At 47.2% G+C, this 12,346-nt stretch overlaps 1 protein-coding gene and 1 long non-coding RNA gene across 5 annotated transcripts in view; both read right to left on the bottom strand.

The window, feature by feature from the left end:
• LOC137879318 (protein quaking-A-like) overlaps window positions 1-465 on the bottom strand; it is a 60,248-nt gene extending 59,783 nt beyond the window's left edge. For all 4 annotated transcript variants that reach the window (XM_068719940.1, XM_068719942.1, XM_068719941.1 and 1 more), the window contains exon 1: window positions 22-465. In XM_068719940.1, the coding sequence (XP_068576041.1) occupies window positions 22-166 (145 nt within the window). In that variant the 5' untranslated portion in view covers window positions 167-465. The remainder of the gene's footprint in view (window positions 1-21) is intronic.
• A 1,505-nt stretch (window positions 466-1,970) lies between these two features.
• Window positions 1,971-9,712, bottom strand: LOC137879320 (uncharacterized). The gene is made up of 4 exons (XR_011103728.1): window positions 7,420-9,712; window positions 7,297-7,322; window positions 4,887-5,054; window positions 1,971-4,785 (listed from the first exon to the last, which is right to left on the bottom strand). It is a non-coding gene; the product is annotated as an uncharacterized lncRNA (long non-coding RNA).
• Window positions 9,713-12,346: the final 2,634 nt, after the last annotated feature.

The following is a 12,346-nucleotide window of genomic DNA, read 5'->3' as shown; positions in this document are numbered from 1 at the left end:
CGGCGTCTCACCGACACTTACCTTCGTCGAGAAGCCGCTCCAGGTGCGTGAAGATGCCGCAGAGATTTGGCAAACTGGTCATGAGCTTCTTCTCGTTTAATAACTGCATCAAATAGTCGGGACTCGGCCTCGGTCGCTCCTTCACTTCGACCTCTCCGACCATCATCTTTGCGGCGAGAGCGGAGAACAAACACCGTGAAACAGAATCCTCTTTCAGGGAAAAGGAGAAACAAAAAACGAAAAAGAAAAAAAAAAAACTTGCGGCTCCAATCCGTCGCTTCCCTCCTCCGCGAGACGAGAGGACTCAGTAAACCCCCTAAAAACTCAGGTCGGTTTGTTCTTGTTGTTCGAGTGCAGAGGGGACAAAAAAAGAAACCCGTTATCTTCCTTCCAGAGACTCGTGCGCCGTACTCTCCTCTACGCCGTGTGCGCTCGGGGACGTTCGATTCCACCACTGTGGGCGCGAGAGACCGATCCACCGGAAAGGTCCCATCCTCCTCCGCGGCTATTGGTCAGTGGGGCTTTCGGTGGACTAATGGGAGAACCAATGAGCGCTCAGATCGTAGCCAGCGGGGTGGAGAGGGGCGGGTCTGTGGAATGATGGACAGACGTGTGGGCCAATGGAGGGCAGTGCGCAGGAATGCACACAATGCCCCTGAAGTGTTGTCAACACAGAACAGCACGTATGTCTTTCTCTCTCTGTGCCCTCACTTAGAGCAACATTGAATCAGTTAAAATGTCTCCAATAATTATATATGTATACATACATATATATATATATATATATATATATATATATATATATATTTATTTCTGAACTAATCGTACAGCACTGTCTTCAGTGGTCTCATCATTTAAACACTAAAAGAAGTGTCCATGACTATACTGAGAGGGAACAGTGGACATCAAAGTAAGTCTTTTAAAGAGACAGAGTTAGGATTCCTCTTGATCTTATATGTATTAACACTCACAGCCTCTTCCCTTCCTATATCTGCTCCAAAACCTTTCTTTTTTTTGCCAGTTCCAACTGGTTTTATGTTGCTTCCGTTTCTCCCTCCTCTATGTTACACACGATCTTTAGCACATTCAGTGTGAAAACAACATTCCAGCGAGTGACTACTGGAACACATCGGCCCATTCGACACATTGATTTCCAAAGGTCTAGTGTGATTTCTGTGGTTTAGCAGCGACTAATCTGGTACGGACTAGTGATCTGGTTTGAAGAGTCACACGTGGGTTGAATGTGTGTTCAATCTCCCACTTCACACACTGTGTGTGTGTGTGTGTGTGTGTGTGTGTGTGTGTGTGTGTGTGTGTGTGTGTGTGTGACAGGTATACTTGCCAAGACCAACCAAATCAGACTTTGGGTTTTCATGTGTACGCTTCACATTTGGGTGCCGGGAAATGAAAAAAAGAGAATCCTGTGCAACATTTTACAAGATAGCTTTTGTTGCTCCAGACTTGTACATGTTGTTATCTGTCTTGGGAGCGATTGATCAACGTTCCAGTAATCAATAGCGCCTTTTCATTGTCCTGTCCTTGGGAGGACCTCTCTACATATCCTCTGAAGATTAACATCCCTGATCAATGGCACACACACAAACACGCTACCTCCTCTCACATCCTGCTTAGTGTGAAAATAAACCACGACTGGTCCGCTTTTTATTTAAACAGCTGTTGGCTGAGAGGGGCCCAACTAAACCTGAGCCCTGACCTTGGCCACCCTTCAATTTGTCCAGTCGCCGCTCACCCGCTCACGTCTTTGTAAACGTCGTCCCCACGCTGGGCGCACGAATGCTCAAACAGCTGCACTATGACCTTCTGGCTGCAGAGTGTCGCCACTGTGTTAGCATAGAGAATAGTAAATTAAATCCAAGCGCTCAGTATTAGTGCAGTGCGTCCAATAAATTGATGAAAGAACACTCGATCCGATGATGTCCTGGGACAAGTTTAATTAGACTGAAGCTATGTCCATGCATCATTAACGTAAGTGACATATGCCACCCACTTACAACATGTATACAGATTGTAAACTTGCTTACACAGAGAAAAAAAAACAACATGTCCCGAAAACAGATTTTCGATCAGTCTTCTGGTCCCAGATAATCTCATTTGTCAGTGCAGCAGGCGACAGGAGGCTCCACATCAAAGCAGGGTGACAGATACAGTTCCCTTCACAACCTGGATCCTGCTCTGCCCTCCAGCCAGCGTATACGTACAATACAACACGTTATTGATGTAATGATGGTCGCCTGGGGGCTTTTGTCTGTAACTGCCCGCTATACATCGACATGACAATGATGTCATTTGATTGGATTTAACAGCGGAACACCTGAAGTGCACCACCACCGTGTCCACGGTCTTCTGGTATTTACCACCGTCACCATTTCACCCAGAGACCACGGGGAAACACCTCCACCATTTAAACAGGACGTGTAATATTAGTCCCGTCATCCAAATGGTCTGCAATATCAGCGCGCCATCTTAAAGCAGGAGTGAGAAAACATCCCTTGAAGTGAATCGCTGATACGGGATTGTGGTGGATAAGAGTGAGCAGATAGGCAGAGGGAATGAGAAACCACATTTTTCATGTGACTTGGAGATAGCTAAATTGTTCATGGTGTTGACTTTATGTTTCTATATCTTTCCCCCTCCCGTAGTCTTTGAATATAAGCGCCAGAAAAAGTCACAGACTTCTTGCATCAAAAAGAATGTGGCATTTATTCTGAGCTTTGAAAATGGGTTTAGTTCTTATCTCAGCGGTGTGCATGGTAATTTGCAACTCGCCTAGCGCTCATTCTTCTGAGTTGGGTCACATACGGCTTCTGTGTGTGTTGATGTGTGTGTGAAATAGAAATGCAGAGTTAGAGAGACGCGGTGTTAGACAGGCAGAGCATATTTAAATGTGTGTGTGTGTGTGTGTGTGTGTGTGTGTGTGTGTGTGTGTGTGTGTGTGTGTGTGTGTCTCCTGACAGCCCCAGAGTAAACAGTAACGATATTAATCCCCCCTTTCCCCCTTGCCCTTGTGTTTTCGTCATTTTTAATAACACGGTTTCTATTGAACAATTAATCCAATTAACGAGGATCCAGATAATTAATGAACATGCGTTTAGCCCCTTTTGAAAGGAGGATGTTAGCTCACTCACAATGAGCTTGGAGAGCGCCCTGGGTTTTCAACTGAAAGTGTGCAGACGGAGACAATGGGGCCCTCGGTAGGGGCCCCGTAGCCGGTTGCGGCCGTCCTCGGGGGCCACAGCCGCAGGAGAGCGAGTGTGAGCCGGTGAGTGTGGAGCGATAACGGCTGTAGCTCCGGAGGCCCACGGGCTCTGATAACACGCAGACATACAAACAAGAACATCTTTTCCTTCTTCTGGCTTATAGTTTGGGGACTGTGGAGGGGGGGGGGGGGGCGCTGGCAGAATCTGGGTCATTTACATTTCGAGGAAGGTGTGAGCACAGCGCAACAGAAATAAATGTCCTTCTAGCAACCGCAGCACATACAGAGCATACACACAGTGTACCTATAATTCATTTTAACTCGTATCACGAGCATGACGTGACAAATGCCCCGTTCCTGCTCCTGTTAATGCGCCGGTGCACCCGTACTTATTTGTGTGCATTCGTTATTGTCAGTGACTGAACATTATTTATTCGTCTTGAAATCTCCCGAAGCAAGGATTGTAGACAATAAGGATGAAGAGGACGGTTGTGTTAGCGAAGGCGAGGGTGGGAGCCGTAGTTCTACGTTAGCGGTGTTGTAGATCTCATCTGTAAGAAGTCAGTACCTTTGAAGGCCTCTGTACCTCTTTGCCAGCACTCATTTTACAGTATGTCAATATAATGATCACACATTAGAGTTGTTGCCATTTAACTGTATCTCTGTTTATTGTGACGACTTTGGAATCATAAAACTCAACGATCAATCCGAGTCCCAGTGCGGCAGCTCAGGAAGCAGTTATGAGATCAAATCACTGTTTAATGCTCGTTCAACACAAAACAGAAACATATGTAAACAAGAACTTAATTATGACTGATTGTTCTTTCAACACATCAGTGATCAGGGAGAGCAGGAAGTGATAGAGAAAGAGAACAAAAAGAGAGGCGATCGAGCCGTTCTCCTACCGTTCACCATGAAGAAGTACCTAAAAATGATCCAAATGTAGACGTTGGAGAACTGGTTCTACAGGACCAGAAACATCCACATCACAGCTGAGAGTGAGGGGCCGGTGTGACGGGTAGACCGCTGTCCAGCATCACACCTACCTGCCCACTGGATTACAGGGATTACAGGGATTACAAGGAGGGCCAAACCTGTTCCACACATCGGCTTTTTCAAACTTTAGTTTAGACCTAGTCTGAGCTTTTAAAGTATTGTGAAAGTGTTGCTTAGTTGATGAGTGCTCGCCACACAGGAAGTGCGTTTTGCTCAAGTGAGAAGACTTTTTTATGCTCAAATTACACCTGGCATGAGGCGTATACTATTCACACCATACAGGGAGGAGGGTCGCCTGAAGCAGTGCTACAGTGTGGAGCGATATGAGGGAAAATCTGTCACGTTCCTATGTTTCCCAGAACCCGCAGATATTCAGCGCTCCCTAGCTTGTTAAAGGTCATCTTGGGTATTGTAGTCTAGATGCTCCAGCGGTTTGGCAATCTGGTGATGGAAGTGCCTGTTGGTGCCCAGACAGGTGGGAGAGGGAAGGGGGAGGACGGGGTGACAGCTGGAGCCTCTTGTGTTCGTGGGCTCTGATGGGAAAACATCACCTCCTAAGTCCCGCCTCCGGGCTGCTCATCATCAATCGACAGGCGGAAATGACACACAAATCATGCGTTACCATTTTACAGTAAGGGGCACTTAAAGTGAGCCGAGGGTAAACAAGCCTCACCCGCTCCTCCCTCTTCATTCCGTCCCACGTGGAGAACACACCGGTGTCAATGCAGCTTAGAGGAGTCCAGCCGACGCTTCGTCTGTCCCTCCAATCGTTAACAGTGGAGATCCATTCCTGCTCCGACCGCAGACGCCTGCGTTTGTTTACCTGCTCGTTTGTGCACGCCTGCCAGCAAGTAGCAGGGAAAGAAAAGAGTGTTTGTGAGCGATAAGAGAGGAAGAGGAGGAAGAGGAGGAAGAGGAACAGAGAGGAGGAGGAAGGAGAGTGACAGAGAGAGCGGGAGAATCCTCATTGATCACATCTGTTCAGAGAAGGATTGATCCTGTGGTGTGGTCTGGGATCTAAACACACACACACACACACACACACACACACACACACAGATAAGAGAATCGCTCAGAAACCTTTCCAGTGAATCAGGATTTGAGATTTTAGCAGACTGTAGTAACACTTAAGAGAACCTTTAAAGAGGACTTCACAGGTAGAAAAGAACACAAGCTCCTCTTTCAAAAGTGTGTACATTATTCCTCCACTCTCGAATTAAGCCTGCAAATAAGACACCTGGCCTATAAAGAGGCAGATAGATAAATCTCCATTGTGCTGTCCTTTCTAGCACATGCTCAGTAGCTCCCTGGACGAGCGTGGACTCCGCCTGGCAGACGAGAACAAGACAAATCATTCCCAGGGGGGCATTTATTTCTTTTCCACAGCACAATCCCTCTCATTGCTGGTCCTAACAATCTGCCTTTTGAGACTCTAACAGTGGGAGAAGAAAGACAGCTCAGCCACAGAGGGGACGGGAGGAAAACAGGGAAGGAAGTGATAAAGGGGAAGACGGATGAAGACGTTCTGAACGCTTAATAAATCCTCCGCTGTACGCGGGTTGCATTACAACATGCGACGCACAACCCAACTTTGATCACATTACGTGTGACCCACGTGGATGAATTATTAGATTTGCAACAAGGGGAGACGTCGTACATTCAGCTTGTTTGTTCAGATAAGGGAGCGCGATGATATTGTTAAGTGCCAGTTGTCACTTGTGAGGGAACAACAGATTATCCTACCACCACCTCTTCTTCTTCGTTGGTCTCTCGTTCCTCTCTCTGCAGCTGACTGCTCCTAAATCTCAGGTCTGGCTGGAGACAGCTCTCTCTACCAGGTGACACAACACCCCACTTCCCTCATCCATCCATCTCGTCTCTGCTTCTCCTTCATTTCTCTCTGCACTGGATTCATCTTGGACTTGCAGGTCTGTCTCAGGCCGAATGCATCTCCCTGACTTCCTCTTTGTTCAACATGTTTACTCACTCACTCACTTCCACGCTGCCTTTCCTCCTCTATAATTGTCCTTTTCTTCCTCCCTCTGTCTTAGTCTTTTCTGTACTTTTCTCAATCTCTTTTCCCCCTCCGTCGACAGAACGCTATCGGCGTGTTAGTGTAGCTTTTGTTGTGCAGCTCACTGCAATACAAAAGCCTTTGTTGGCCTGCCACCACTGTGATGTGGTGAGACGGAGATGCAGAAGGACAAACTCCGTGGTGCCAGCTTTCAGAAAGTCAGTGCTCATTCGCAGATAGCGGCTCGACCTGATGTCTGCAGTAGCTGGTGGTGCGAGCCAGGCTGATCTGTGAGGCTGTATGAATTGCGTATAAATTGTCCCGTGTCGGTGCAATGCTCGTGTCCATCAGTGCAATGGTTCGCACGTGTTCCTCGGTGGGAGTTATTGCTGGCTGCAGGGCAGTGGCAGCTGTTGCGAGGGGCCGAGCTAGCTAGGCTAATAATAACCCCGGAGCTGAGCGAGTGTCCGCAGGCCCCGCATCGTCGAGGGTTGACCCTGGGAGTCCAGTTGCAGCGGAGAGTGAGGATTAGGCCAGGTGGAGGATTAGAGGACGCTGTGTCACCCATGTAAGGACCAAGGCAGGTGTGCAGGAACGCTACGCACTCAGTGGTGAAGGGTGGGGTCGAGTGCACCACTCACGCCTTCACCGCGTGGTACATGATGTGTTTTTACCTTGAATTCTGACCTGAGCATGTTTATCAAAGCCGAGATTGATCTAAAGGAGACATATTGTGTTGATGTCCAGGTCTATATTGATTCAATGTTAAAACAACAACTACATCGTCAGCCTAACCTCCCTTCATTCACCGTCTCATCGCTCAATGTTTACTTCCTGTTAGCTGATGTCATTCACACACACTGTAACTTTAACAATGTTTGTGTTTAAACATGTGAAATGGTTTATATATTTTATAGTTGTGACGTCAGCTGGTTTGAATGTATGAATGTATGAATGTCTCCCTGGATTGACGTGTCAATACATTCAGAGTTAATATAGTAGCACTTAGAATATGAGTATATATAATAAAAACACAAACACAACAAATAACACTTGTGTGATACTGGACCTGTGATCTCGTCTCACTTGTCCGGGCTGTGGAGACATGAACAGGCAGATAGACAGAAGACGTTACAGAATGAATAACGTGATCGATACCAAAAATAATAAAACAACTCTGAAATCCTCTCACCTGAAAATAACAGCGTGGCGTTATCTGCGACAGATACGATGTTGTGTTGGGAAGTAGAGCGTGATGCTCTAACCTGTGCTCTGTGAATGAGAAGCAATTCATTCCCTGGTGTAAGTTGGAGCACCGCAGTCACAACACCATCAACTGCTCATTATGACTAAGGGAAGGGTTAGAATATGATGACAGGACACTTTCTGCTCCGTGCTGCCTTTGTTTTTCAGTTCTTTTTCCTCGCCGGAGAACAGAACCAGATAACAGAGGTATTCATGATGTCACGCTTTCAGGCCGTTACGTCTGGACCGGTCATGCGTCGATGCCTGTGATTGGCCAAATAACGTCATTGGTTGCCGCCATTCCCTTCCATGTCACAGTTCACTCTGTGTTGTTGGGTATTGTTTGCCATTATTGTGTGTGTGTGTGTGTGTGTGTGTGTGTGTGTGTGTGTGTGTGTGTGCTTAGACTGTAAGCTCTTGATTGGAGACCATATCCTCCCATGTTCCTCTCCAGACTGTCACCTTTCTTAATGAGCTTCAGTGGGTTTCAGAGGAGGATGAAACGGACACTAGCATTTAATGCCCATTGGCGCCTGTGATGTGACCTAATTGAGCCAAAGCAATCAGACTGCCTGGCCCTTTAAGTGCGAAGAAGTGAAGTGAATTCAAGGCAGTTTCTGTATATTATGGCTTGTATGACATTGGCTCGAAGCAAAACACTACGATGAACAGATGGAGAGCTGTGAGAGTTCTGAAAAACAATATTTGAAGCATTGTGAGAAAGAGCTTAACACAAGCGTTCGCCGTGTTGCACTCTGTCCCGTTGGTTCTCGTCGTCCTCTCTGAGCTCCCCCTCCTCTGCTGGCCAGCTGCTCGCCTGTGGCTCAGTCAGATTGGAGAGGTGAAGCGGGACAGCGGGGCGTCACTGATACAGTTCGACAGAACCGCAGGCTGTTCGGAGTTCGATCAGCTCAGCGAGGTGAAATTGTACCTCCCTTTAACACTAGTTTGTGTGCCTGCAACGTTTCCGTATTTGTTGTATTATGCGGCCGCAGTGATTAAGGTGGATTATGTTTGTGTAGAAAGGGTAGCGCTGCACTGCTTTTTCCTCTTTCACTGCACAGATCAGGCAGCACGGCCGAGTTCAGCGACGTGGAACAGCTATTCAGTAACATTCTATTCATGATGTGCTGAGGTTGAAATACGAGCATTATGAACCTGTCTTCTGCTTGAGAATAGATTCCTCCGCAGGCCTGTAAAGTTGCTTTTGCTGGAGACATGACTTACAATAAGAGATGGTGCAAGTGTCCTTGTGAGTGTCAGAAATCAATTACGCCATGTTTCCCCCGTGGGTCGCAGGGTTGTATATGTATATACGCAAGTGTGTGTCTCTCTGTGTGTGTGTGTGTGTGTGTGTGTGTGTGTGTGTCTGTGTCTGTGTGTGGGGGCTTCCTTTGTGTCAAGAAAGAAGTTTCCACTGTGACTTTAAGGAGAGAGCGCCTTCATCTGCACAGTGAGGAAACACAGAGCTGGTTAAAGATGCCTACTGAGGTACCGGCTGGTCTAGATGGACAATACAAAGAACACACATGTTAACAAAACACACAGAGATGCATGCACCGATCCAGAGGGGTGATTGAGTTCAAAGCATGGCTACCACTGTGTGTGTAAGTGTGTTATCTGAAGGAATGCTGTCGGTCGTCATTCCTCTGCGTCTACGCATGTTTAGACAGGCTCCATCTCCAGCTGGGTCTGAGACAGAAGAAGCACTTGTAGAGCAGGACAAACGACTTTATGGACTGGGACAGAAAAGACCGGCCCGCATCACTGGAATCGCACAGATTGCAAAATATCCCATATTATCTGAGTGAAACTAATGTGTCTTTTGAGCTGCGCTCACACCCTGTGGGCTCGAAAGGTGGCTGTAAAAAGCAAAAAGAAATGTTGCAGCAGTAGTTTGAGAAGTTTCTGTGGACCTGACACTTTTTCCGCCTTAAATCGTGTCACCATTCAGTGGAGTCTACTGGAGCTGACATGGAGTTAAGCTTGCAACAGCTGCTGTTCTCTGCGAAGGAGCAAAAAGAACAAACTTTTTACAGTCGAGCATCACGCAGTGAGCGTCTGATAGCCTAAAGAACAAAAGTTTACTTTTAAATCAATGGAATCTATGTTTCCATACATCGTTAAAGTGTTACACTGTTCCTCTGTTTGAAATAAAGTCACTGTGCATCAAGGATTCCTCATCAGAGAGTTAAATAAATCACTAAAGCAATACAAAAGTGAACAATCCCTGTGTTTCAATGAGGCAAATCTGCTCTGTCAAGCTTGGATTTGTATTAACAAGTGATAGTGATAAATACACAGATACACAACGTGTGAATTGCACTGAATTTAATATGTGTTGAACAGAATGTGTACACATTAAAAAGCAGAGGGAGCAGAGAGGCAGGAGCAGCGGAGAGAGGACTAGGGTTAGGGCTCGGATAAAGAAAGGGATGAGAGAAGAGCTGGAGGCAGATACACAAGGACTGAAGTCAACAATCCCCCTCCTCATTTGGTCATGCAGGACTGGTAGGTGGGCACCATGTATTTGCTTTTTAGGAAGGCATCCCTTCCTCCGTGGCGCTCAAACAGCTCCAGAGTCTCACCGATCAGTTGACCGATGTTCTCTCCCCCCTGGCCGTACTCGTCATCTCCGATGTCTGGGGACGAGGACACAGAGTCAGACAGACGGCGTGACAAGAACAAAGATATTTAGGCTCAGTCGGGGTCATGGCAGACTGAGCTCCGTGTCGAGGCTCACAGAGCTCCCCCTGTGGCCACGCTGCAACGCTGCAACGCTTTGCAGCCGACAGAGTCGGCAAATGCCATCCTTCCATCTGACTTCGACTCCACCGGACGGACCGAAGTTGATTTTCTGTAACGCTGTGGTCAGTTGGGACTGGACGGCAGCGGTGTTTTTAAAGTGAAGGTTTAACGAGGCGAAGGACGTACGAGTTAGTGACGCTCTGCTGTTGCACAACGCTGCGTTGATGAGCGGTGACCTGGAGTCAGCTCCACAGGTAGGAATGTGTGTGTGTGTGTGTGACTGATGTTTGGATCTGTATTCAAATCAGAATCTGAAACAGAACAAATTCAGCAGATTCCAAACGTCCAATAATGACATTTTGTTCATTTCATTTTTCAGGTGTGTTCAATGAAAAACAGAGTCAGAGAGAGTAACACACTTGTGGCCAATCACAATATGGCAAGAAAGCTGCAGAAACCCCCCGAGGACACACACACACACACACACACACACACACACACACACACACACACAGTGCAGTAAAACACACAGAATTGTACAATAGAGCTCTAGAGCGCTGAGGGAACTTGTTATCGAAAAAACATTCCTGAGGTGTCCAACCTCCACTCCTTCCTTCTTCCTCCCTTTCAGCAGCAGGCACACTTAAACACACACACACGCACACACGGACACACGCACACACACACACACACACATACACACACACACATCATGACTTTATCAGCACACAGCAAACTGCCAATCTCATGGCATTGCACTGGGGCCTCAAAACACTTTTCAGAGGGAAGTAAATATAGAGAGGAATGAAGCGTGCGCACACACACACACACACACACACACACACACACACACACACACACACACACACACACACCACTGCTAAACTACTAAATATCCTGGAGAGAAAATGTGGATTTATTTCTTGAGGTTATAAAATGACAGAAAGAAAAACAGTGTTCACTTGACACAAAGAGGAGAGGAGAGAAGAGGAGAGGAGAGAAGAGTATCATGAAGTCTGACTTCTTCCTATCACTCCATCCTTTATTCTCTCAGTCTCTAATCAGACTCAACTCTCTCTCTCTCTCTCTCTCTCTCTCTCTCTCTCTCTCTCTCTTCCCCCCTCCCATGCATGGCCTCCTCATTAAAGCACAAAGAGAGCCGATCCCATAAAGTGGGCTGTTAAGCAGTAACACGTCTATGATCTCAGTCTGCAGCACTTGCTTTCTGCTCAGGATCCTTTCTCCTGTTTCAGATGAAAGCGACGGGGGGAGAATTCTCCAGCCGCGATTTGACCGTTTGTTAGCCTCGATGCAGTGCAACTTAAACAGCTCTGGCTTTATTCAGCAGCTATTTTCTGTTTTCCTTTCAGAGAAAGGCGGACAGAAACAGCACAGAATCAGGAATGCAGCCTTTAAGAAAAGCTTGTTTTATTCTGGAGCTGCCCACAACAGAGGCGTCTGCCCCCTACTAGTTAGTCCAATCTGAAATAGCATCTAGAACGCAGCCATGTGAGCAATAAAAGAAAACAGGCAACGCAATGAGGGAGTGTGTGTGTGTGTGTGTGTGTGTGTGTGTGTGTGTGTGTGTGAATAAAGTGACAGGAGTCACTCTTACAGTCTGTTTCATCTGCATGCTGTAACTGTGTGTTGGTGTGGGTTAAGAAGCCAGGCCCGTGGAGAGCCACCCTCTGCTACAGTGAAAATGAGCAGCCAAAGCCAGGCCAGAGGGAGAGCTCTGGCCTCCAGACTACAGAACACGGGGAGTCGGAGAAGAGGTGCGGCTCGGGAACCGGCGAAGCTCAGACCCGTTTACTGGGGCCTGCAGGGGGGACCGAGGAGGTCCAGCAAAGGGGGAATTGTTGCTGTTGCTATACTGAGAGTTCCAGCCCTTCCAAGTGCATTTCTAATGCGGAGCCGTCAGGAGGCCAGCAGCATCAAAAGGAAGAGGCCAGAGGAATTTGCAACGATTCTCAATATTTAAAGAGGAGAAAAGGGAAAAGTGTGTTTAAGCAGGGATAGAGGGGAGGGAGGGAGGGAGGGAGGGAAGGAAGGAAGGGGGAGAGGGTGTTAAGAGCTGCCTCTGCACACGGCCTTCAGCAAAATAACTTTCACTCTTCTTCTTCATT

The sequence above is a fragment of the Cebidichthys violaceus genome, unplaced genomic scaffold (assembly GCF_023349555.1).
Source record: "Cebidichthys violaceus isolate CVI_PGR_0920_01 unplaced genomic scaffold, fCebVio1.0.p SCAF_245, whole genome shotgun sequence".
NCBI classification, from domain to species: domain Eukaryota; kingdom Metazoa; phylum Chordata; class Actinopteri; order Perciformes; family Stichaeidae; genus Cebidichthys; species Cebidichthys violaceus.
This window is presented reverse-complemented; position numbering and strand designations above follow the sequence as displayed.